This window comes from Gobio gobio, assembly GCF_949357685.1.
Source record: "Gobio gobio genome assembly, chromosome: 11".
NCBI classification, from domain to species: domain Eukaryota; kingdom Metazoa; phylum Chordata; class Actinopteri; order Cypriniformes; family Gobionidae; genus Gobio; species Gobio gobio.
In genome coordinates, this window is record NC_137104.1 from 36,228 (window position 1) to 60,000 (window position 23,773).

The 23,773-nt window shown below is 42.0% G+C and overlaps 1 protein-coding gene across 1 annotated transcript in view; it reads right to left on the reverse strand.

Annotated features, from left to right (window-relative positions):
• Positions 1-934: 934 nt before the first annotated feature.
• LOC307133730 (uncharacterized protein) overlaps positions 935-23,773 on the reverse strand; it is a 25,338-nt gene continuing 2,499 nt past the window's right edge. The window contains exons 3-9 of the mRNA XM_079828955.1: positions 18,182-18,287; positions 17,966-18,086; positions 13,951-15,975; positions 9,302-9,464; positions 9,057-9,219; positions 2,608-2,740; positions 935-1,607 (exon numbers count right to left, since the gene is read on the reverse strand). Coding sequence (XP_079685081.1) covers positions 1,444-1,607; positions 2,608-2,740; positions 9,057-9,219; positions 9,302-9,464; positions 13,951-15,975; positions 17,966-18,086; positions 18,182-18,287 — 2,875 coding nt within the window. The 3' untranslated portion in view covers positions 935-1,443. The remainder of the gene's footprint in view (positions 1,608-2,607; positions 2,741-9,056; positions 9,220-9,301; positions 9,465-13,950; positions 15,976-17,965; positions 18,087-18,181; positions 18,288-23,773) is intronic.

The window sequence follows — 23,773 nt, forward strand, 5'->3', positions numbered from 1 at the left end:
TCGAATTTGTTCACTTGTTTTCATTCACTCCTTCAAGTGAACTGCTTCACTCTTCCCTACATTACTCCACTAATATAGTCCACTTGAGTGAGTGAATCCGGACACTGAGTGCACAGGAAGGGGAGTGTACTAGGTAGAGAACCCTACACACTAGGTAGTGTACACTAGGAAGTGAGCACTAGGTAGTGAACTTGTACAGTTCAAAGTTGGGAAATACATCAATTACATTTTTATCTTTAAATAGACTTTTCACACAATAACCGGAAATATGTAATCGTTGTGGAACCGGTGTTCCTGTCAAGCGTCATCACATCAGAAAAACATACCCGGGCAAGAGAAAATGGATCAGCGAGTCTACACAACTTTGTAAATGGATTTGCCAAATATTACATTTAATGGAAACAAACACTTAGGCCTATTTACATAAGTCTCAGATTACGGAGCTATAAAGAATCAGCGTTACATTACACGTCTTCCTTAACCAGGATGAGATCTTGTTTGTACAGACTTTGGCTACAGTTCAAATAGTCTAAACATCATGCAGTGAGCACAATTCTATTACAGAATTTTTTAGAAGAGTTAAAAAAATTGAATAAAGTGTTTGCTTTTGCAAGAGATGTGTGACGTTCTGCATCTTGTGTGTGTGGGTTTGAGAAATGGAGCCATAGTTTCAGAAATAAATAAAAAACGTATATTTGATACAGTGATGCTCAATACTGCCACTGTTGGGTGATTTGAGCTTTCTCTTTTTTAAAATGAGTTTTGAATCATTCATTATTTATTTAGCATTAAGACAGTAATGTTCCAGATGTTGTCTGTTAGAGAAGTTGGTCTAAAATGACCGTGAATAGATTTATAGTGTTAGGGTTAGAACATGAAATGATAAAAACGTATACATTAAAATGAATGCAAGTCACTTAAGATGAAGCAAATGACAGATTTTCAGAATATTCTTTCACTTTTTTATTTATGCAATGAATGAATTCTTTCTAAAAAAGTATAAACAACTAACAATCGGCTCTAGCACACATTTCTTACAAAAACTAAAAAAGACAGATTTTACAGATTTATATCGAAGACCTATTTCCACAGAATGGGTAAGATTTAATGACTGTCAATGATTTATGTAATGACATATGAAATAAAAAAATAGAAATCTACCGCTGCATGTTGCTCATTTTTTTGCATTAATAATCATTGCAATAAGTTTAAAAAAAGATTAAAAAAGAAACATTTAATAAAATTTGAACTGCTGATCTTCTGAGGTTTGGATTTTTTAAATGGCTGATTTCTCACAGTAATCATTTCTCTGGAACTCATCCAATGATAACGTGCTGATGTTTATTGATATTACAACAGCAATATGTCAATGTTTTTGGACTAGTAAGCAGAAGCACACAGGTGTGATATCCTCTCTGAGTGTTCAGCCCCAGTGTCTGCGGTTCATCTGATGTCGGCGGGCCGGAGCTGGCGTTCTCCTTCAGCTAAGAAGATCTGCATCGCCCGATAGAGCAGGTGAACGCCTAACTCACGCTTCCTCCGCACAGGCCACGTCGACACAACGCCGTAGTAGTCTCCTCGTTTCTGGTTAGTGAGCATCTTCAGCCCTGATAAAAGAGCACCACATCAACAACTTAGGATGTTTTCACACCTGAGAGTCCGCACCAAGGTCCGAACCGAAGTTCATGTTTTGATACATTTTATACATTCGGTTAGTTTTGGTTTGGTTTCACATTGCAATTATGCGAGTGCACTGAAGAACTGAATATGACACACTTGAGTCCACTCGTCTTCATCTCTGTGGGCGGCATCTGGACTCTGATTGGTTTGTAAACAGACGTGCGTCTGACGTCAGCGTCTTTGACAAGAGTGAATGAACGGTTGCCACTATTGAACAGTGCACATTGGCATTGCTGGACTATTTTCTTTTCGTTACGTTTAAAAGTGGACATTTCAAGCTTTATATACACATATTTCTCATGTTTGTGAGACGAGTATCTGCTGAGTTTCAGTTAATTTGAGACGCGCTCCAGTTCATGTGTAAAGCATGTGATCGCTCCCACGATTATTGTCTGCTGTAGACTATTTGCTTCTTATTTATTAAATCCAGGCAATTATCTGATTAAACATTGATTAAAATTAAGATACAATTTATACAAAACAAAATTCACATTAAAGAAAGGCTTTCTACGCAAAATCATGCAAAATTTCTTTCGAAATCATTTCTGACCTTCTGTCTTCTGACATTGCGCATCTTTTCACTTTTCATAATCAATGTAGCCGAGATGAAATTTAAAAATAACATTATAATATTTAAACATAAACAGGAACTTCCTGTAAATGTTCTGAAAGTCTGAACCGTACAGAAAATGCTTTCACACTAGAAACGAACCGAACCTTTGTTCAGTTTGATCTGGCCTCTTTTCGTCGGACCAAATTTCGTCTGTTTGTTCCGGCCCGTGGTACGGGGAGGTTTCACACCTGTAATTTTGATTCGGACCAGACTGAAAAGTCCGAAAATCCGGACCAAACAAGGCAGGTGTGAAAGCGCCCTTAGACATTAAAACATTTATAACTCTCCAAGCAGCCAAGTTCAGATCTCTTTACCAATGGCATCCACCATGCAAGCCTCGCGTGTGTACGCCTCCACAGCGATGACGTTCTGGAAACAGTGCAGGGATATCACTCCATGCCCAGCGCTCCACACCTGCAGGATGTGCTGCACCTTTGAGCAGAGTTTCTGGAAAACACCATCAGAGCATTTATTATTCATATTAAAGGGTCACTTCAGTGATTTAGCATTAGGCTTTGTGTCAGTATTAAAGGGTTAGTTCACCCAAAAATGTAAATTGTGTCATTAATGACTGAGCCTCATGTGGTTGGACACCCGTCAGACCTCCGTTCATCTTCAGACACAAATGAAGATATTTTAGTGTAAATCTGATGCTCTGAAAGGCCTCCATTGGCTCAACTTTACACTCTCAAGACCCTTAAAAGACACTAAAGACTAAAGTTACAAAGTCCATCTCACTACAGCGGCTCTACAATAACTTTATGAAGACGAGAATAGTTTTTGTGCGCAAAAAAACCCTAAATAACGACTTATATAGAGATGACAATTTCAAAACACGGCCTCATGAAGCTTCGAAGCGTTATGAATCAGTGAGTCGATTCAGTGGTTCAGAGCGTTATGAATCAGTGAGTGGATTCAGTGGTTCAGAGCGTTATGAATCAGTGAGTCGATTCAGCGGTTCAGAGCGTTATGAATCAGTGAGTCGATTCAACGGTTCAGAGCGTTATGAATCAGTGAGTGGAATCAGCGGTTCAGAGCGTTATGAATCAGTGAGTCGAATCATGATTCGGATCGCGTGTCAAACCGCCAAACTGCTGATTCGGCTCACTGATTCATAACGCTTCGAAGCTTCATGATTCCGTGTTTTGAAATCGTCATCACTATAGAAGTCGTTATTTAGGGTTTTTTTGCGCACAGAAACTATTCTCGTCTTCATAAAGTTATTGTAGAGCCGCTGTAGTGAGATGGACTTTGTAACTTTAGTCTTTAGTGTCTTTTAAGGGTCTTGAGAGTGTAAAGTTGAGCCAATGGAGGCCTTTCAGAGCATCAGATTTACACTAAAATATCTTCATTTGTGTCTGAAGATGAACGGAGGTCTGACGGGTGTCCAACCACATGAGGCTCAGTCATTAATGACACAATTTACATTTTTGGGTGAACTAACCCTTTAACCCTGTAGTATATTTGAATGATGGTACTTTCCCCCCTCATGTCCCCCTGAAACGAGAGAATTATGCATTTTATTTCTGGAAAAATTCCTCCGATGACGCAAATATCGTCATTTTGCGTCATCTGAGGATGTTTTGTCCAGAGGCTAAAGACTACAGCCACTAGATGGAGCTGTTCCGCATGTTATCATCCGCCCATAGGGGAGAGATCTCACACACAGGGTGCTTCTCAATTCTTATTTATGCATCCTCGTTTCCTTTCCTTGCGTCTTATCTCCACCCCTTCAGGATGCGAGGGAAGGACACAAGGAAAAGACGCGAGGACGGAGGAATTTAATCATGTGAAATGATATATCCGCGCCCCCTTTAGCGTCACTTCAAAGCGTAAAATCAAATAATGACTCTACACCGCTGGATTTAGTTTGCACATCGGGATTCTTGAAGATTTGAGATAACTATTTATATTGTAATGGTTTCAACCCCTACAAAATACCACATTTGTCCATATTTTATTTAATATTACCAGTTATTAATAACAACTATTTATTCCCAGTTTTTAACTGCTTTTTATTTGTTGTTTATAGTATTACAGTTTGTTTCTTTAATTTTCTTGTGCTTTGATATTTCTGCAACTGTCAGTTGTTCTTATTTGACATACATTTGTATCAATAAACTGTGGCAAGATGTGAAGGGGGAGGAGAATCCTCGCTCATGACTCCTCAGGAAGCCTCCTCACTCCTCCATCCTCGCCTCCTCCATCCTCGCCTCTTCGAGATGCAATTAGAGAATTGAGATGTCCTACAAGATGGCTGAGCTCAGTCCGTTTCCGGATCATAGGATGGAGGACGGAGGAGCGAGGAAACGAGGAGGGATATTGAGAAGCACCCACAGAATGAGACACAGGCGGCCACACGGACATTCATAACGGAGCGGTGCAGAGTAAAGTGAGTGTTTCAACTCTTCAATGAATTCCTGTGATAGTTTAGCTTCCATATTTGATCTGAAAACGTGCCAGACTGGAGCTTAACGTTCCCTCAGCTCTGCTTAGCTCTTCGTGATGAATGAAATCTGACACTGCTGGGTCTGTCACATGACTCTTGTTCGGCTTACACACACTTTGTTTAAAAAAAGACACGTTCAGTTTTTAATTGTAGTGTTTATTCTCTAACTGAACGAAATGATTGTATTACTATGAAGATGAAAACGACGGTGTAACATCCTTGCGAAGGGCAGCGAAGCAAGTGCATTCTGGGAGTTGTTGTCTTTCATCCACGAGACAAAAATACATTTTCTGTCTTTTCTCAGTCTAGAAGGCACCAAACTCAAAAATAATACACATTTCTACTGCATAAATGACCCAGGTTAAATACAACCCCAAATCAGAAAAAGTTGGGACAGTATGGAAAACGCAAAAAAAAAAAAAGAAGTGATTTCTAAATTTACTTTGACTTGTATTTCATTGCAGACAATATGAACACAAAATATTTCATGTTTTGTCTGGTCAACTTCATGTCATTTGTAAATATGCATCCTTTCCTGTCATTCAGACCTGCAACACATTTCAAAAAAAGTTGGGACAGTAAAGCATTTACCACTTTGTAATGTTGCCATTCCTTTTCACAACACTTAAAAGACGTTTAGGGACTGAAGACACCAAGTGATGAAGTGTTTCAGGTGTAATTTTGTCCCATTCTTCCTGCAAACAAGTCTTAAGGTGGGCAACAGTTCGGGGTCTTCGTTGTCCACATTCTCTATTGGAGACAGGTCGGGACTGAGGCAGGCCAGTCAAGTACCCGAACCCTCTTCCTCCGCAGCCAGGACTGCAGAATGTGTGCAGAATGTGCTTTTGCATTGTCTTGTTGAAATACGCATGGACGTCCCTGGAAAAGATGTCTTCTTGAAGGCAGCATATTATGCTCCAAAATCTCTCTGTACTTTTCAGCATTAATGGAGCCTTCACAGAAGTGCAAGTTACCTTTGCCAAGGGCACTGACACAACCCCATACCATGACACACCCTGGCTTCTGGACTTGTTGCTGGTAACAGTCTGGATGATCCTTTTCTTCTTTGGTCCGGAGCACACGGCGTCCATTCCTCCCAAAAAATACCTGAAATACTGCTTCATCTGAGCACAGTACACGTTTCCACTGTGTGATGGTCCATCCCAGATGCCTCGAGCCCAGAGAAGTCGACGGCGCTTCTGGACACTGTTAACATAGGGCTTCCTTTTGGCACAGTACAGTTTAACTGGCATTTGTGGATGTAACTACGTATTGTGGTACTTGACAAAGGTTTGCCAAAGTAGTCCTGAGCCCATGTGGTGATATGGCTTCTAGATGATGACGATTCTTGATGCAGTGCCGCCTGAGGGATCGGAGATCACGGTTGTTCAGCTTAGGCTTGCGCCCTTGTCCTTTACGCACTGAAATTCCTCCAGATTCCTTGAATCTTTTAATTATGTTATGCACTGTTGAATGTGAAATATCCAAATCTCTTCCTATCTTTCTTTGAGGAACATTGTTTTTAAACATTTCAATAATTTTCTCACGTATTTGTTGGCAAACTGGCGATCCTCGGCCCATCTTTGCTCCTAAAGGATTAGACCTTTCTTGGATGCTGCTTTTGTACCAAATCATAATTACAATCACCTGTTGACATCACCTGTTTCAGATCACATCATTATTTAACCATTTTACCTCATTACTAGCCCTAAACTGCTCCTGTCCCAACTTTTTTTGAAATGTGTTGCAGGTCTGAATGACAGGAAAGGATGCATATTTACAAATGACATGAAGTTGACCAGACAAAACATGAAATATTTTGTGTTCATATTGTCTGCAATGAAATACAAGTCAAAGTAAATTTAGAAATCACTTCTTTTTTAAAGTAAAGTAAAGAGTAAAGAGACTGTCATCGTTTACTCATTTTAGGAGATTTTTCATTTCATTCCCCAAACCTTTCACGCTTCAAAAAGCTGATAAAAACATTGGGAAAGTACTCCATTTGAAAGGCAGTTTAATGGAGAACATCAAACATGGCCAACGGAAGCTGAAAACGGACGAGGTTTGTCCTCACGTCACGAACTGAGCTTCTGTTTCTGAGCTAACCTTCCATATTTCATGCATGATTCTACATTAATAGAAGCCTAAATTAAATCTATTGCATCCCAATATTGTTCATTGTTATACGACACGGGTGTGATTACTCCACAACATATAGTGCATGTATAATAGTATCAAAATTCTCGTTTCTTCCCCCAAATTTTAGCATTATGCTAACATCATGTTAATCGTGTTAGCATAATGCTAGTAACATGCTAATCATGTTAACATCATGCTCATCATGCTAACATCATGCGAACATTATGGTAACAACATGCTAATCATGTTATCATCATGCTAACAACATGCAAATCATGTTAGCATTGTGCTAGCAAAATGCTAATTGTGTTAGCATGATAAGTCCCCATAGACTTAACATTGAGAAGAGGTTTGTGTGATCATATCTCCGCATCAGAACATCACAGAGACTTGGGGCTGGTCTCATATGAATCGGCCTATCAAGCGGACAATAAGTAGTGACAAAACAACTTCATAGCCACTCCCTAGCAACCATTTACACCACCCTAGCAACCATATATCAACATTAACAAGCCATATCTGAGCACCAGAGCATTGTAGAAATACAGAGTTGGGCTCTTTTGACTCAAACTGGCAAATAGTCTTTAAATATCACCTCATAAACTGTATAGACACACCCTAGCAACCATTTACACCACCCTAGCAACCATATATCAACATAGAGACAGAGCGTATTTAGGCCACGCCCACACCGGGGGGGGGGGGGGGGGGACAATCCAACGCTCTCCATTGACTTTGCATTGCGTGAGGCTGCCTCATTGTCATTTCGGACTTAATAACAAAAAACAGAACAATGTCTAAAAGCTGATATGTGACAAGGTGTACAGCAAACAAGCTAAAAAACACAGAAATAAGTTTTTATAAGCTGTCGACCCAAAAAAACGAGCGTTTAAGAAGATAAAAGTGGATACAGGCAATACGAAGTGATGCTTCAGCAGGAAGAATGGGTCAATTTTGGGATCCTGACACTCAGTGTGTCTCAGTGTGTGTATGTGTGCAGTAAACATTTTGTCACTGTTAAGTCAAATATCCAAATGTCCGTTTTATATATTATATTTACTGTCTCTGATTACGTTCCCTCTAGTTGCCGTAGATCTCAGTGTAATATGACCCGCGCGCTCTGTCTCAATGGCCTGAATCCACTTTTTTGTCCTTAAACGCTCGTTTTTTGGGTCAACAGCTTATAAAAACGTCTGGGTTTTTGCTTCTGGGTTTTGTTTAGCTTGTTTGCTGTACACTTTGTCACATATCAGCTTTTATACATTGTTCAGTTTTTTGTAATAAGTCCGAAATTACAAGGATGCAGCCTCACGCAATGCAAAGTCAATGGAGAGCGTTCGATTGTTTTCCCCCCGGTGGGCATGGTCTTCAGATTATGGGGCGTGTCGCTCTGTCTCTATTAACAAGCCATATCTCAGCACGAGAGCATTGTAGAAATACAGAGTTGGGCTCTTTTGACTCAGACTGGCAAATAGTCTTTAAATATCACCCCATAAACTCTATAGCCACACCCTAGCAACCATTTAGAGTACCCTAGCAACCGTATTGCAATATAAAGAAGCCATATTTCAGCTCCAGAACATTGTACAGACATGAGGGTGGGCTCTTTTGTTTCAGGTGACTAACCAGTACACCCAACCTAGCATCCGAGTGGATTTTTTTTGCCACGGCAAGCACCACTCACCTTTTCTTCAGGAAATGTACATTCTAGTTACTTACTATTATTTTTATTTATTTTTTGCAGGACAAAAGGCCTTCACTTTTTCTCCTGTTTATGGATAGATAAGGAGACGGGTATTTCACTGAATGTTTTGTTTCTTTTGTCTGTTTGTAGGGAAGGAAGGGTTTTGTGGGTAGTTAATGTTTGTTTATTGTTTTGGCATTGGCTCAACCCTGAAGGTTTGCTTCCAAACGTTTTTCTTTCCTTTTTGAAAGAAGCCCTAACCCTTTTTCCAAACCCTATTTGTAAAATTGTTTTGTCATTTATGTCACACCCTGACCTAGACCAGGGACTGTAACATTTATTTTTAAATACATAAATTACATTTAAAATGAATAATAATAATAATATACATTCACAATATTATTGTTTTGATACAACTTTTGAACGGACACCTAGGTTTTTTCCAGTTAATTCATCGACTAAATATGACACAAAAGTGTAATGAATCTGACCTTGGAGGTCTTGTCTCCTTTGAAATATTCCAGCGCTTCGTAGAGATGACTGTACGGTCTGGAGCGCTTGCCCTTCCCCACATAGAAAACCGCATTGATGAACGTCTGGAAACATTCTTTAGGGATCATGGACTGACTGCGATAGGGCAGATTCTTTGTCACTCTATGAAACAGCAGTGGGAGAAAATGTTAGTAAGCAATAAAAAGGAACATTGATTGTAAAAAAAAGGCAACATGTTTGATACCGTGGGTCAAGCAGGAGGTAGTTAAAGCTGGACTTGATGAAGCCCTCCCGCCATCTCTTATTCTGATCTGGCTTATCGAACTGCTCACAGAGAGCCAGCTCATCTGCCTGACAGCTGGGAAGCAGAAACCTGTGAAGCGCATGTTCCAGTTCTGGGCTGTAACCTGCAGCGGACACACAAACAGCTGATCAAGCAGGACAAGCTTGCACTGATCATCCACGCTTTATACCAGAGGAACCCCAACTCTTTACAATTATTTATCAGCACCAAAATATTAAGCCTAACCCATTTGTATTAACTGTAACGTTGATGGGGTTAGGGTTTCAGGTGGCCACTGTTCAAACGGTGTCACCGAATCATTCATTCAACAGATTCTTTAACACGACGAATCCTGGAAGCCTTCATGAGAGAGTCATTGAATCTTTCATTCACATCCTGATTAATTCTAGCCTGGTTAAAACCAGACCATTCTCAGTAGTAACTGAGTTATGGTCTGGCAAAGCTTCATAGACAAATCATTTCCAAAGGGGCGTCACCAACGGGCGTCGCTCAAATGCCTCTCGGCACAATTGGATAGACCTCAAACCAATCAGAGCGATGAGGGAGATGACATATGCAGAGCGACGGAGAAACATCTGAGACTATCAGCTGGCCGTTTCTCAATATGCGTTCTTGTCTGTACTTGTGTTCTCAAATAGGAAATGTCCCCGGTTTCCATTTCAGAAATCTGGTCACCTTACCTAAACCACATATTAATGTTTAATATATTATTTTTAAAATGTAAACGAAAAGAGGCAGGGTGTTTTATACTTCGTTTTATTATAAATATATAAGATAATCAATGTAGGCCTAGCTACGCGTTGCCTGAACCACATTCGTGTGGCTATTATTATTATTATGTTTAATTTTTATTTTTTTATGAAATGAGGCAGTGGTGTTTTATGACATATTTCGTACGCGAACTTCTGACTTGCGTCCGTGACTTACCAAGTTTGACTCCGGAGAACGAACTCCCGAGGACGGGAGGACACTAGTCCGCTTACTATGCTCTTGATAGTATCACTCAGTATATATTTGTATATGTAGTGCACGCAATGCATATTATCTTCAATGCATGTTTATAACAAAACGAAATATAAAAAACCCAGCCTCTTTTCGTTTACATTTAAAAAAAACACACACATAATATAGGCTATGATTATCACAGTAATAAATTAAATATGACACAAAACACAACCCAGTCTCTTTTTGTTAAATGTCAGTTTATGTGTGATCATCAATAGCAATTATAAAAGTATAAGTAAAAGGTATAAGAAGCTATACAATAAATAAAGCAATTCAGTCAAAGTCAGCGATAGGAGACTACAACGGTAAAGTTTAATATCTTAAAAATATAAAGTTATGAAACTTCACTTTGCCCTCAGACAAAACGATCTGTCAGGGAACAAATTATAGATTAATGAGAGCAAAGATCAGCCGTTAGATCTACACAAGACGAGACGGTTTAACCACTGCAGAGACTTCAGAGCCAGCGGCAGACGGCAGAAGGACTGGCCGAGGAAAGGCGCCTCTCGTGGGCTCAATGAGCGATTGAGCGCCGCTGGTCCACTGGAGCTCACAACTCCGAAAACGGCAGATCAAATTTTAAAAAAGGCGCTCTCTTTATAAATAAACCACAGATTTGAGCTTTAAACAACTTCATTCACTCCTGAAAAGGACTTAAAACTATATTTTGTAAAACATTAACACTACCAGAGGACTCTCGCTAAGACCCATTCGTTTAGCCACCAAAGGGCCAAGCTGGTATCAGACTTTTGCCGAATCCAGTCGGTAAGGCAGCGATAACATCTTTTTTAGATATAAAGGCTTCGAGTGTTGTTCTTTGCTCGGGTTTTAACGAAAAGGAAAAGTTTAAAACGCTTAAAACAGACGCGATAGCTGATTCGAACGAGTGATGCTCCACAGTAGCGGCAAATCTGCTTCACTGTCGCTGCGCTGTCGTCATCGTGTAAAGCCGCCCTAACGTTTCTAATTGGTGCCGCGATTTCTAGGGTTTAGAAATGGGTTTGAATGGACTCTTTGCCAGACTACTTGCAGAGCAAATCTAAATTTGCCGGAAGTTGTCTGGGTTTTCCCAGGCTAGATTAATTCAACATTTTAAATAGACTGCAGTAATTAACATTTTGTCAGAAGCTCTAGTAAATTAGGTGTTATTTTGTTTAGTTGTCTAACTCCACTGCAACCTTGTCATATTTTCAACTTTTTATCTTATTTAATCCTGACTTTATGTCAATTTCTAAGTTATTTGTAACTTTCCCACAATTGAGAATTAGCCCTTCGCTAAGCCCGCCCTCCTTAGTTACTGTTGCTACGCACGTCTATTACAGTGTGTGTGCGCCAGTGTCAGACATTCCCAAGAGAATCAGTCATTTTTGGCGAACAGGTGAAATATACGCTGACATTCAAATGGGAAACACACACATTGAGGAACAGCTAAGCTCACGCACAGCAGGGTCAGTGAAATTATATTAACATTAATAACAATAACATTCTCCCGCTTATATTATATATTATTAGGGCTGTCAAAAGTTTAATCGCATCCAAAATAATAGTTTGTGTTTACATAATATATGTGTGTGTACTATTTTACTATGTACTATATTACTATACGTGTTAATTATTTATATATAAAATACACACATTCATGTATATATTTAAGAAATATTTGCATGTATATATTGTATATACATTTATATAATCAATAATATATATATAAATATAAATGTTTTACATATAAAAATAATATTTTTTTCTTAAATATATACATGCTTGTGTGTGTATTTATATATAAATAATAATTAACAGAGTACACACACATATATTATGTAAACACAAACTTTTATTTTGGATGTGATTAATCGCGATTAATCTTTTGACAGCCCTAGATATTATATATATATTATCCCACACTGCTTGATCCACAACAATCTGATGGGCATTTTGCACTGTAAAATCATTTTCCCCAATAAGAATCTTCGGTAAAGTTACACTGAATTATTTCACGCAAGTTAGCTACTACTTTTACCTTTTAGGATACCGAGTATCAGATTTGCACAATCCATAAGCACAACGCTTTCCCTCGCTCGAAAGCTTGACAGACCTTCCACACCTAGTTACGGTTGCTAAGCCACGATTGGCCTGTGGCGGTTTTCGGGCGTGGCTTAGCGAAGGGTCAATTGAGAGCTGCGACATAATGAAACATTGATAAGAAATAAATTGTGGTATTTTCCCACTATGGACTACACTGATGGTTCAGAGGTTAGCCATGGTCACCATCTTGTACATTACATGTTATTTTTCTTTAGTTGTCTGATCAGAGACGTGCAGATCTACTTCATGTTCTCCATGAGAATGGCAAATAGCCAATTAGCGTATTTTATGAGACACAAAAATTAACTCTCTGGGGTTCTTCATTTATGGGTCACACTCAGGACCTTCTGATCAAAAATGACCCGGAGGGCGGGATTAAGATAAAAAAGATTTGAGTAAAATCAATTAAATATATTTTTGTTCAATAATATTTTTTCTTTTCTTCTTTGGTGCTTTGAGATAATTTTATGATTAATAATTAATATTTATGCAATAATTATGACCCATTTTTTCCCATTGAATATAATAAATGTATATTATATATATATATATATATATATAATGTTTTTTTTTTTATTAAAGCTGTTTTTCATTTTAGAGTCAAGCCTAGGCTTCATGAAAGCAATTTTTTAAATGAGATCGGTGCCATCCGGTGGACACATTGAGCATTTTTATCATGCAATAGCACATTTTTACCACTATAGTGGATCTTGCGTTTTATAAAAAAAAATTTAAAATCGTCTAAGTGGTCATAAAAAAAAAAATTGTCACACTCAGGACCTTCGGGTCAAAAATGACCGCCATAGGAAATGAGTGGTAAATTAGTTTTTATTGTGCATACAATCTACAAATCAGCCAGGATTCAGAAAAAAAGGACTCAACAGTGAAGGGGTGAATCAACAGAGTGCAAAACAGACAAAAAAAACTCACACACACACTTATACACACAAAAACACATGCACACACAAATTAACGCGTGCCATTCCAAAAGCTAATTGTGTTTTTGTGAGAGTGTTTTTAGTCTGTTTTGCACTCTTGATGTTTTAGAGATTCACCTCTTCACTGTTGAGTCCTTTTTTTCTGCATCCTGGCTGATTTGTAGATTGTATGCACAAAAAAACTCTGTATTTTCATATTTTTGCAAATTTCCCATTCATTTCCTATGTCATTTTCGACCCGAAGGTCCTGAGTGTGACTTTTTTTTTACGACCACTTAGACTTTTCAAATCCTGTCCCCATTTTTATTGGGTGTTCATATACCAAGTACCAATAAAGTCACCAAGTTTCGGACTATTGCGATGAAGCTACAATTTTTTATTTTAAAAAATTAGGGTCAGAAATGACCGAAGAGCCCCAGAGGGTTAAAAGCACGCTGCCTGATTAATGGCCTTTGAGGGCCAATTATAATAAAACCACATAGAAGCTCATGGGCCAGATGGTCACCTGTTGAGTACCTTGGCTTTATGTCCTTTGTTATGCATTTTATTTTGTGTACTTACCACTGAAATTGGTGGGGCTCAGAGGGATGGATTTCTGTCGGCGTGACTTATTCTGAAGGGATCTCTTCAGCTTCTGCACATACAGAGGACGGGTATGACTGTTTATGGGTCCTGGATCTTCTCCCATTTCGATTAACTTGTTTCTGAGGGCCTTGTCGGTTAGGCCACTTACTCCAACATCATCGTCCTGTTTGGGGCGACTGCTTTCTGTGCTACGATCTGGACTTGCAGACCCGAGCTGAAGGGAGCGCCAATCATAAAGAAGAGTGTCTTCAGAGCTATTGATGCTCATGCTAGAGCTGAAGGAGGTACTGGCCGTTGGGGGAACACGGGTCTCAATGAGTTCATGGCCCTCTTCGGTATCAGTATAAAGGTATTCCACAGGCTCATCTGTGTCAGTAGTTGAAGGCTGTCCAAGGGTTGCCAGTGTCTGTCGCGAGTGGCCGGATAGTCGGCTCATGCTAAAGCGAGGTGTACATCCAGAGCGCCCCGGAGTAGCACACAGGTTCTTCTGTGCTTTTGGGGAATCGTACATCAAAGTGGAGGGACATTCTGAGTTATTCACCTGAAAGGGCAAAGACCCTTGAGAAGTAAACCCACACTGAACACAGGACTCTTCCTCAGCTGTACGGATGACCTGTGGCCTTCCTGTTGTGCTTTTTTTCACATCTTGCATATCAGTCAAATGTTCCACTAGTTCTTTGTAACAACCATGAGGGATCACCTTATTACCAGCCTCACTGACACTCGTTTCCATCTGTGATTCATCAGTCCTTTCAGAAATGATGACCGTGTCAGCCATGCTCTCGGATAACATCTGCGTGTCCGCTTGGCTTTGGCCATCTGAGCTCTCAGATAACTTCAGAGAGCTCAACTGAGAGTCAACATCCTCCATTTTGCTCTCTCCACTGAAGCCGTCTTCATCAAGACTGTGCTTTAATGCACCATATGGCGACTTTATTGTGTTGCGTCGCAAACGGGAAGCGGTGGGAAGTGTCTGTTCAAAGAGGCTGGTTTGTAAGGAGGAGAGCCTTTGGCTCATTCTCTCTGAGTGACGACTCAATCTGGACCTTGTTCTCCCAGTGACAAATGGACTTGGAGTATCAGTTTCAGTACTGGCCACCTCGACCTTACCAGCTGCGGATAAACTGGTTTGTTCAGTATGACTCCTGACTCCTGGCAGTTGTGCGTTTCCATCTCCAACAACGGAAAGGCGTTGATTTCTCTGCCCTAAAGTCGACTGGGATTTCTGGGCACAGGGTTTGGTCACAGGTGGATTGCCATTGTCTTCAGTACTGGCCAACCCATTCTCCACAGAGCCTTCGTTTGGGCTCTGGTACGGGTCACTTCCACAGCTGTTGTACTCGCTAGAGCCACTACTGACGAGGGGCTGAACGATGCTCTTAAATTCATCATCATCATCATCATCATCATCATCATCATCAAGTGGTACAGGCCCCACAACAGTCTTATCAAATTCATCTTCAAATGTGTCGACTCCTTTGGAAAAAATGAATACATCGTCGGGATACGTGACATCGATTCCCTGATTCTGTAACACAGTAGCCATGCGTTTGGTATCTATAAAATCAGGGTATTGAGAAAGATCTAATGTAAGATCACTAGACTGATCGAGAGACAACTGCTCTTGTCCGATAATGGGCAAATAATCAATAGTTCCTCTGAAGGTGACACTCTTCCGGTTCTGCTGTTGAGAACCAACAGGGACTGGGTCTGCGGCTTGAGGCTGATGTTCAGATGTTACCCCTGGAGCGTTCTTACTGTCCACCACAGAAAGACAAGTACTAGACAATATGGGTGAGTCTTTACAAACGTCACCATTATTCCAAGACTCCAGATCTGAGATATCTGAGAGCCAGAACGCCTGGGCTTCTCTGAGGACGGGTTTCCCACTGGAGAAGCAGGACAGGCGTGTGCTGCTCAGCGGTTCTGCTCCCGGAGGAATCAGCATCGACCCTTCTGGACTGAACGAACGCTCACTCATGGACTGGCCAGAAAGGATTGCTAGAAAAAAGGAAGAAGACAGAATATTATGATATAATGTTCTCCAAACAAAGTATTATCTTTGGCTTTGATGAACATTTCTTTTAAAACAGCAGTTCCTGCGCTAACCCTTCACATGTTTTGTAATGGTGCTCCTATCAGGATTTTTAGGGCCGATCACTGATCACTGAAATAAATAATACTACATGATATAAAGAAGGCTTCAAACAGACCCGGGGGTTATTTAGCTGTTCTTAATAATAATGTAGGCCTGTGTTAAGCATTAGAATTAAGAGACAAGGCCGTATCATGAACTGACAACTCTTTATTTATTGGCAACATATTCCATTCACTCTCTCCGAGAGGATTAGGAACAGCTCAGAGATGAACAAATACAGCTTTCCAGTGAGATAAATAATAATAACAAAAGAACAAATATAGTCGTCAATGTATTAATTAGAAATAGAGTTAAATCTACTGAAGAGCAGAGAGTGATTTTCTTTGTCTGTTGTTGATGAACATTAAACACACAGACATTAGCAGGAACATTAGACTGTAAAAGCTGCACGGATCCAATATCTGACACACACACACTTGATTTATTTCCCAACTGTTCTGAAGTGAAGACAAACTGCCTGTGTTTCAGGAGATTCATGACCTCAGATGACCCCTGGTTATATTAGGGGCCCGCCCCCCCTGAATAAATGACAAACATTATTTGTCATTATGGTCAACAATAAGAGCTGCCCGATGGTCCGGTGCCAGTGTGAAAGACACTCGGGCCAGTGCTTCTTCACGGAAGTTGGTCATTTGCACATTTTTAAGCCTTGCCAATTTAAATATTCAAGCGCACACAGACAAGAAAGTGTGTCTGTCAGTTACTCATGAAGAGCAGCAAAACACAAGCGTCTCACAGCGCGAATACTCACACACAATTATATCACAATGCCCGTCTTGTTGAGTATCATCGTAATCATAGACGGTTATGTCCTTCACGTAAACATGAAATTTGCCAGTCACTGCCAGCATTTATGGTCATCTTCACAAGTTTCATGGCCCACAAGATATCTGTGTGAACATCTGAACATGCAATATATCAACAGAAACAACAGAGCCTCTGCTTTATTCTAGAATCATACATTCTTTTTTAATCAACACTTGAATGTTGCAAGTTTCATGACAAAGCAACATTTTGAGCATAAAGCTGAGAAAATTGCATGTTTCTGCTGCTTCTTCGCCTGTGTTTAGATCAGGAGATTCTGTGCTCGTCCAGGAGATGTGCTACAGCGCCCCCTACAGTACAACACTGAACACATGGACAGCCGGAAAATATCATCACTGGCTATATAAATATCGAGATAACAAAAGACGAAAACATCACTCACTGCTCTTGACTGAATAACTTTTAATAAAGGTTCATCTATATTTATATGCAGCGACATTTTACATTTAATTACTATTTCTGTACCTGATGATCTAGTCTAGAGCTACATGAACAGAACTGTTTATTTCACTTGTACATGTTTGTTCTGCTGTATTTATATAATTTGATTATTTGTTCTTATTTTATTACTGACTGTCTTTAACAATATAAAAAAATTATACGAGTTAGGTTAATCGTTTTTAGACTCATAACCTTATTTATTAAGGTTACATGGCTCTAAAACAACAAAAACAATACTTGGCCTATTTTATTTTATTCATCACTTTTTTGTGGAGGGGCCAGTCATAATTTTGGCAGGGCAAATAAAAATTTGAACCTAAACAGGCACAAATTAGGTTTTTTTTCTTCCGGAGAAACAACTCAAGCAAAGCCAGCCTCTGTTGTGTTGCAAATAGATGTGTGATGTGTAAAAAAATGTTGTTTATATTTATTTACCAAATTTATGTTCACTCTTGTCATTTCAGCAACAACAACAACACCACGAATCCCTAACACTCCCACTCCTGAGGTCGAACACCCCCCTGAAAACAATCCTAAACACTGGATAATAACAACAACTAATCTTACAATACTGAAATGCGGGTGCATCATGTTCCTCTCTGGATGTGTGGGATTCATACTCTTGGAGAAGACTGGCACATTTACTGTTCTCCTCCTGCTCTGCCAGATCCGAGGGTTTATTCCCATCCTAGAAATAAAGCAGGAAACACTTCTTAAGGGTTAGGAGGTAAATGTCTACATCTGTACAGGTCAATACTGATGTTAATGCACTGAATGCTTTACGTGATCTTTGAGGTTTGGGTTTCCACCGTTCCTTAAGAGTAGCCGGAGATTCTGAAAACAGCCCCAGGACGCGGCGATGTGTAGCGGAGTCAGATCCTCACTGGTCCTAAAACAAACAACAGCTTCATCTTCAACACAGCGGTGTAGGAAACACTGGTGCAGGAAACACTGGTGTAGGAAACACTGGTGTAGCAGAGCAATGTGCAGTGCATTATTACAGTGAGTGACCAATCACAGACAGGCATTCGCAGAAGGCTGGCATGTCACATGATTAGTGACTGATCTAAGGTTAGGGTTAGGTCATGATTAGGGTTAGGTCATGATTAGAGCGGTGATTAGGGTCTGACCTGAGGTTGGGGTTAGGGTTAGGTCATGATTAGGGTTAGGTTAGGTCATGATTAGAGCGGTGATTAGGGTCTGACCTGAGGTTGGGGTTAGGGTTAGGTCATGATTAGAGCGGTGATTAGGGTCTGACCTGAGTTTGGGGTTAGGGTTAGGTCATGATTAGAGCGGTGATTAGGGTCTGACCTGAGGTTGGGGTTAGGTTAGGTCATGATTAGAGCGGTGATTAGGGTCTGACCTGAGGTTGGGGTTAGGGTTAGGTCATGATTAGAGCGGTGATTAGGGTCTGACCTGAGTTTGGGGTTAGGGTTAGGTCATGATTAGAGCGGTGATTAGGGTCTGACCTGAGGTTGGGGTTAGGGTTAGGTCATGATTAGAGCGGTGATTAGGGTCTGACCTGAGGTTGGGGTTAGGTCATGATTAGGGTTAGGTTAGGTCATGATTAGAGCGGTGATTAGGGTCTGACCTGAGGTTGGGGTTAGGTCATGATTAGGGTTAGGTTAGGTCATGATTAGAGCAGTGATTAGGGTCTGACCTGAGGTTGGGGTTAGGTCATGATTAGGGTTAGGTTAGGTCATGATTAGAGCGGTGATTAGGGTCTGACCTGAGGTTGGGATTAGGGTTAGGTTAGGTCATGATTAGAGCGGTGATTGGGGTCTGACCTGAGGTTGGGGTTAGGGTTAGGTCATGATTAGGGTTAGGTCATGATTAGAGCGGTGATTAGGGTCTGACCTGAGGTTAGGGTTAGGGTTAGGTCATGAATAGGGTCTGACCTGAGGTTAGGGTTAGGTCATGATTAGGGTCTGACCTGAGGTTGGGGTTAGGGTTAGGTCATGTTTAGGGTCTGACCTGAGGTTGGGGTTAGGGTTAGGTCATGATTAGGGTCTGACCTGAGGTTGGGGTTAGGGTTAGGTCATGATTAGGGTCTGACCTGAGGATGGGGTTAGGTCATGATTAGGGTTAGGTCATGATTAGGGTCTGACCTGAGGATGGGGTTAGGTCATGATTAGGGTCTGACCTGAGGTTGGGGTTAGGGTTAGGTCATGATTAGGGTCTGACCTGAGGTTAGGGTTAGGTCATGATTAGGGTCTGACCTGAGGTTGGGGTTAGGTCATGATTAGGGTCTGACCTGAGGTTGGGGTTAGGGTTAGGTAATGATTAGGGTCTGACCTGAGGTTGGGGTTAGGGTTAGGTCATGATTAGGGTCTGACCTGAGGATGGGGTTAGGGTTAGGTCATGATTAGGGTCTGACCTGAGGATGGGGTTAGGTCATGATTAGGGTCTGACCTGAGGTTGGGGTTAGGTCATGATGACCCCCTTTTCCACCAAAGCAGAGCCAGAGCTAGATCGGAGCAAGAGCCTAGTTTCAAATCGGTTCTTTGTGTTTCCACACCCAAAGCTCCAGCTCCGAGCCAGGAAAAGTGGTTCTTAAGTAGCACCAAAACATTGCTGGGCTAGAACAGGGCTAGAAGTAAGAACCGATTACGTCAGGCGCTGGGGGCGGGGTCAACAAGACGAACACAAACTTGAGATCCGCCATGTTTGAAATAGCAGCTAATGGAGCTAACAGCTGCGGCTCGTTTGTAATCTCCATCTATACAAATTACGGCGAGCTGCATGAATGCGTTGGATTCGCTTTGTTTTCGTTGTGTTTTGATGCAGATGTAGGATCGTAAAGCCATGTGAATCAATAGTAACGCAACGTTTGCATTGTTGATGGAAGGCTTGTTCGCAGCGGTGCTGTACAGAGACCGATCGCCGTATGATAACGAGTCCAGCGAGAGCATTTGACTCCTTATGCTTTTGATTCACTCATACGTTTTTTTTATATCATACGTGGATCGGTCTGCGCAGTGACGATGCATCTCGAACAAGCCTGGTGTGTGTGTGTGTGTGTGTTTCCCGCTGCCCAGGGTTGCCAGCAGGTTTTCACAACAAACCCGCCCAATTGCTACTCAAAACAAGCCCAAATCGCGTTCCAGGGGGGGATTCCCCAGTAAAAATCACATTTGGGGGTAAAATATGTGTTTTTTGGCATGGTTACCTACTAAAATTCGCAATATGGGGCTAAATATCACACAATTGGGGTCGCTTCATCCCGCGGACATAAAAAAAACAGCCCGCGGCAAAACCACGGACTTGGCAACACTGCCGCTGCCTCGCTAGCGTTGCTGAGAGAGATGAGACGTAAACAGTGACGCAAGACCTGGCTCTGTTGTGGCTCTCAGCCCGTGGAAAAGCAAACCGGTTCTTAGAAGGATCGTCAGTCGAACCAACTATGAACTGGGACTAGCTCTGGCTCTGAATTAGCTCTAGCACTGCCTTGGTGGAAAAGGGGTAGATGAGGGTCTGACCTGAGGTTGGGGTTAGGGTTAGGTCATGATTAGAGCGGTGATTAGGGACTGAGCTGAGGTTGGGGTTAGGTCATGATTAGGGACTGACCTGAGGTTAGGGTAAGGGTTAGGTCATGATTAGGGTTAGGTCATGATTAGGGTCTGACCTGAGGTTGGGGTTAGGTCATGATTAGGGTCTGACCTGAGGTTGGGGTTAGGGATAGGTCATGATGAGGGTCTGACCTGAGGTTGGGGTTAGGGTTAGGTCATGATGAGGGTCTGACCTGAGGTTGGGGTCAGGTCATGATTAGGGTCTGACCTGAGGTTGGGGTCAGGTCATGATTAGGGTCTGACCTGAGGTTGGGGTCAGGTCATGATTAGGGTCTGACCTGAGGTTGGGGTTAGGTCATGATTAGGGTCTGACCTGAGGTTGGGGTTAGGTCATGATGAGGGTCTGACCTGAGGTTGGGGTAAGGTCATGGTTAGGGTCTGACCTGAGGTTGGGGTTAGGGTTAGGTCATGATGAGGGTCTGACCTGAGGTTGGGGTTAGGGTTAGGTCATGATGAGGGTCTGACCTGAGGTTGGGGTTAGGGTTAGGTCATGATGAGGGTCTGACCTGAGGTTAGGGTTAGGTCATGATTAGGGTTAGGTTAGGTCATGATTAGGGTTAGGTCATGATTAGGGTCTGACCTGAGGTTGGGGTTAGGGTTAGGTCATGATGAGGGTCTGACCTGAGGTTGGGGTTAGGTCATGATGAGGGTCTGACCTGAGGTTGGGGTTAGGTCATGATGAGGGTCTGACCTGAGGTTGGGGTTAGGGTTAGGTCATGATTAGGGTTAGGTTAGGTCATGATTAGGGCCTGACCTGAGGTTGGGGTTAGGGTTAGGTCATGATGAGGGTCTGACATGAGGATGGGGTAAGGTCATGGTTAGGGTCTGACCTGAGGTTGGGGTTAGGGTTAGGTCATGATGAGGGTCTGACCTGAGGTTGGGGTTAGGTCATGATGAGGGTCTGACCTGAGGTTGGGGTTAGGGTTAGGTCATGATTAGGGTTAGGTTAGGTCATGATTAGGGCCTGACCTGAGGTTGGGGTTAGGGTTAGGTCATGATGAGGGTCTGACCTGAGGTTGGGGTTAGGTCATGATTAGGGTCTGACCTGAGGTTAGGGTTAGGTCATGATTACAGCGCTGATTAGGGACTGACCTGAGGTTGGGGTTAGGGTTAGGTTAGGTCATGAATAGGGTCTGACCTGAGGTTGGGGTTAGGGTTAGGTCATGATTAGGGACTGACCTGAGGTTAGGGTTAGGTTAGGTCATGAATAGGGTCTGACCTGAGGTTGGGGTTAGGGTTAGGTCATGATTAGAGCGGTGATTAGGGTCTGACCTGAGGTTAGGTCATGATTAGAGCGGTGATTAGGGACTGACCTGAGGTTGGGGTTAGGTCATGATTAGGGACTGACCTGAGGTTAGGGTAAGGGTTAGGTCATGATTAGGGTTAGGTCATGATTAGGGACTGACCTGATGTTGGGGTTAGGGTTAGGTCATGATTAGGGACTGACCTGAGGTTAGGGTTAGGGTTAGGTCATGATTAGGGTTAGGTCATGATTAGGGACTGACCTGATGTTGGGGTTAGGGTTAGGTCATGATTAGGGTCTGACCTGAGGTTGGGGTTAGGGTTAGGTCATGATTAGGGTCTGACCTGAGGTTGGGGTTAGGGTTAGGTCATGATTAGGGTCTGACCTGAGGTTGGGGTTAGGGTTAGGTCATGATTAGGGTCTGACCTGAGGTTGGGGTTAGGGTTAGGTCATGATTAGGGTCTGACCTGAGGTTAGGGTTAGGTCATGATTAGAGCGGTGATTAGGGACTGACCTGAGGTTGGGGTTAGGGTTAGGTCATGATTAGAGCGGTGATTAGGGTCTGACCTGAGGTTAGGGTTAGGTCATGATTAGAGCAGTGATTAGGGTCTGACCTGAGGTTAGGGTTAGGTCATGATTAGGGACTGACCTGATGTTGGGGTTAGGGTTAGGTCATGATTAGAGCGGTGATTAGGGTCTGACCTGAGGTTAGGGTTAGGTCATGATTAGGGTTAGGTCATGATTAGGGTTAGGTCATGATTAGGGTTAGGTTAGGTCATGATTAGAGCGGTGATTAGGGTCTGACCTGAGGTTGGGGTTAGGGTTAGGTCATGATTTGAGCGGTGATTAGGGTCTGACCTGAGGTTAGGGTTAGGTCATGATTAGGGTTAGGTCATGATTAGAGCGGTGATTAGGGTCTGTCCTGAGATTAGGGTTAGGTCATGATTAGGGTTAGGTCATGATTAGAGCAGTGATTAGGGTCTGACCTGAGGTTAGGGTTAGGTCATGATTAGGGTTAGGTTAGGTCATGATTAGAGCGGTGATTAGGGTCTGACCTAAGGTTAGGGTTAGGTCATGATTAGAGCGGTGATTAGGGACTGACCTGAGGTTGGGGTTAGGTTAGGTCATGATTAGGGACTGACCTGAGGTTAGGGTTAGGTCATGAATAGGGTCTGACCTGAGGTTAGGGTTAGGTTAGGTCATGATTAGGGACTGACCTGAGGTTAGGGTTAGGTTAGGTCATGAATAGGGTCTGACCTGAGGTTAGGGTTAGGTCATGATGAGGGTCTGACCTGAGGTTAGGGTTAGGTCATGAATAGAGCGGTGATTAGGGTCTGACCTGAGGTTAGGGTTAGGTCATGATTAGAGCGGTGATTAGGGACTGACCTGAGGTTGGGGTTAGGGTTAGGTCATGAATAGGGTCTGACCTGAGGTTGGGGTTAGGTTAGGTCATGATTAGGGTCTGACCTGAGGTTGGGGTTAGGGTTAGGTCATGAATAGGGTCTGACCTGAGGTTGGGGTTAGGTTAGGTCATGATTAGGGACTGACCTGAGGTTAGGGTTA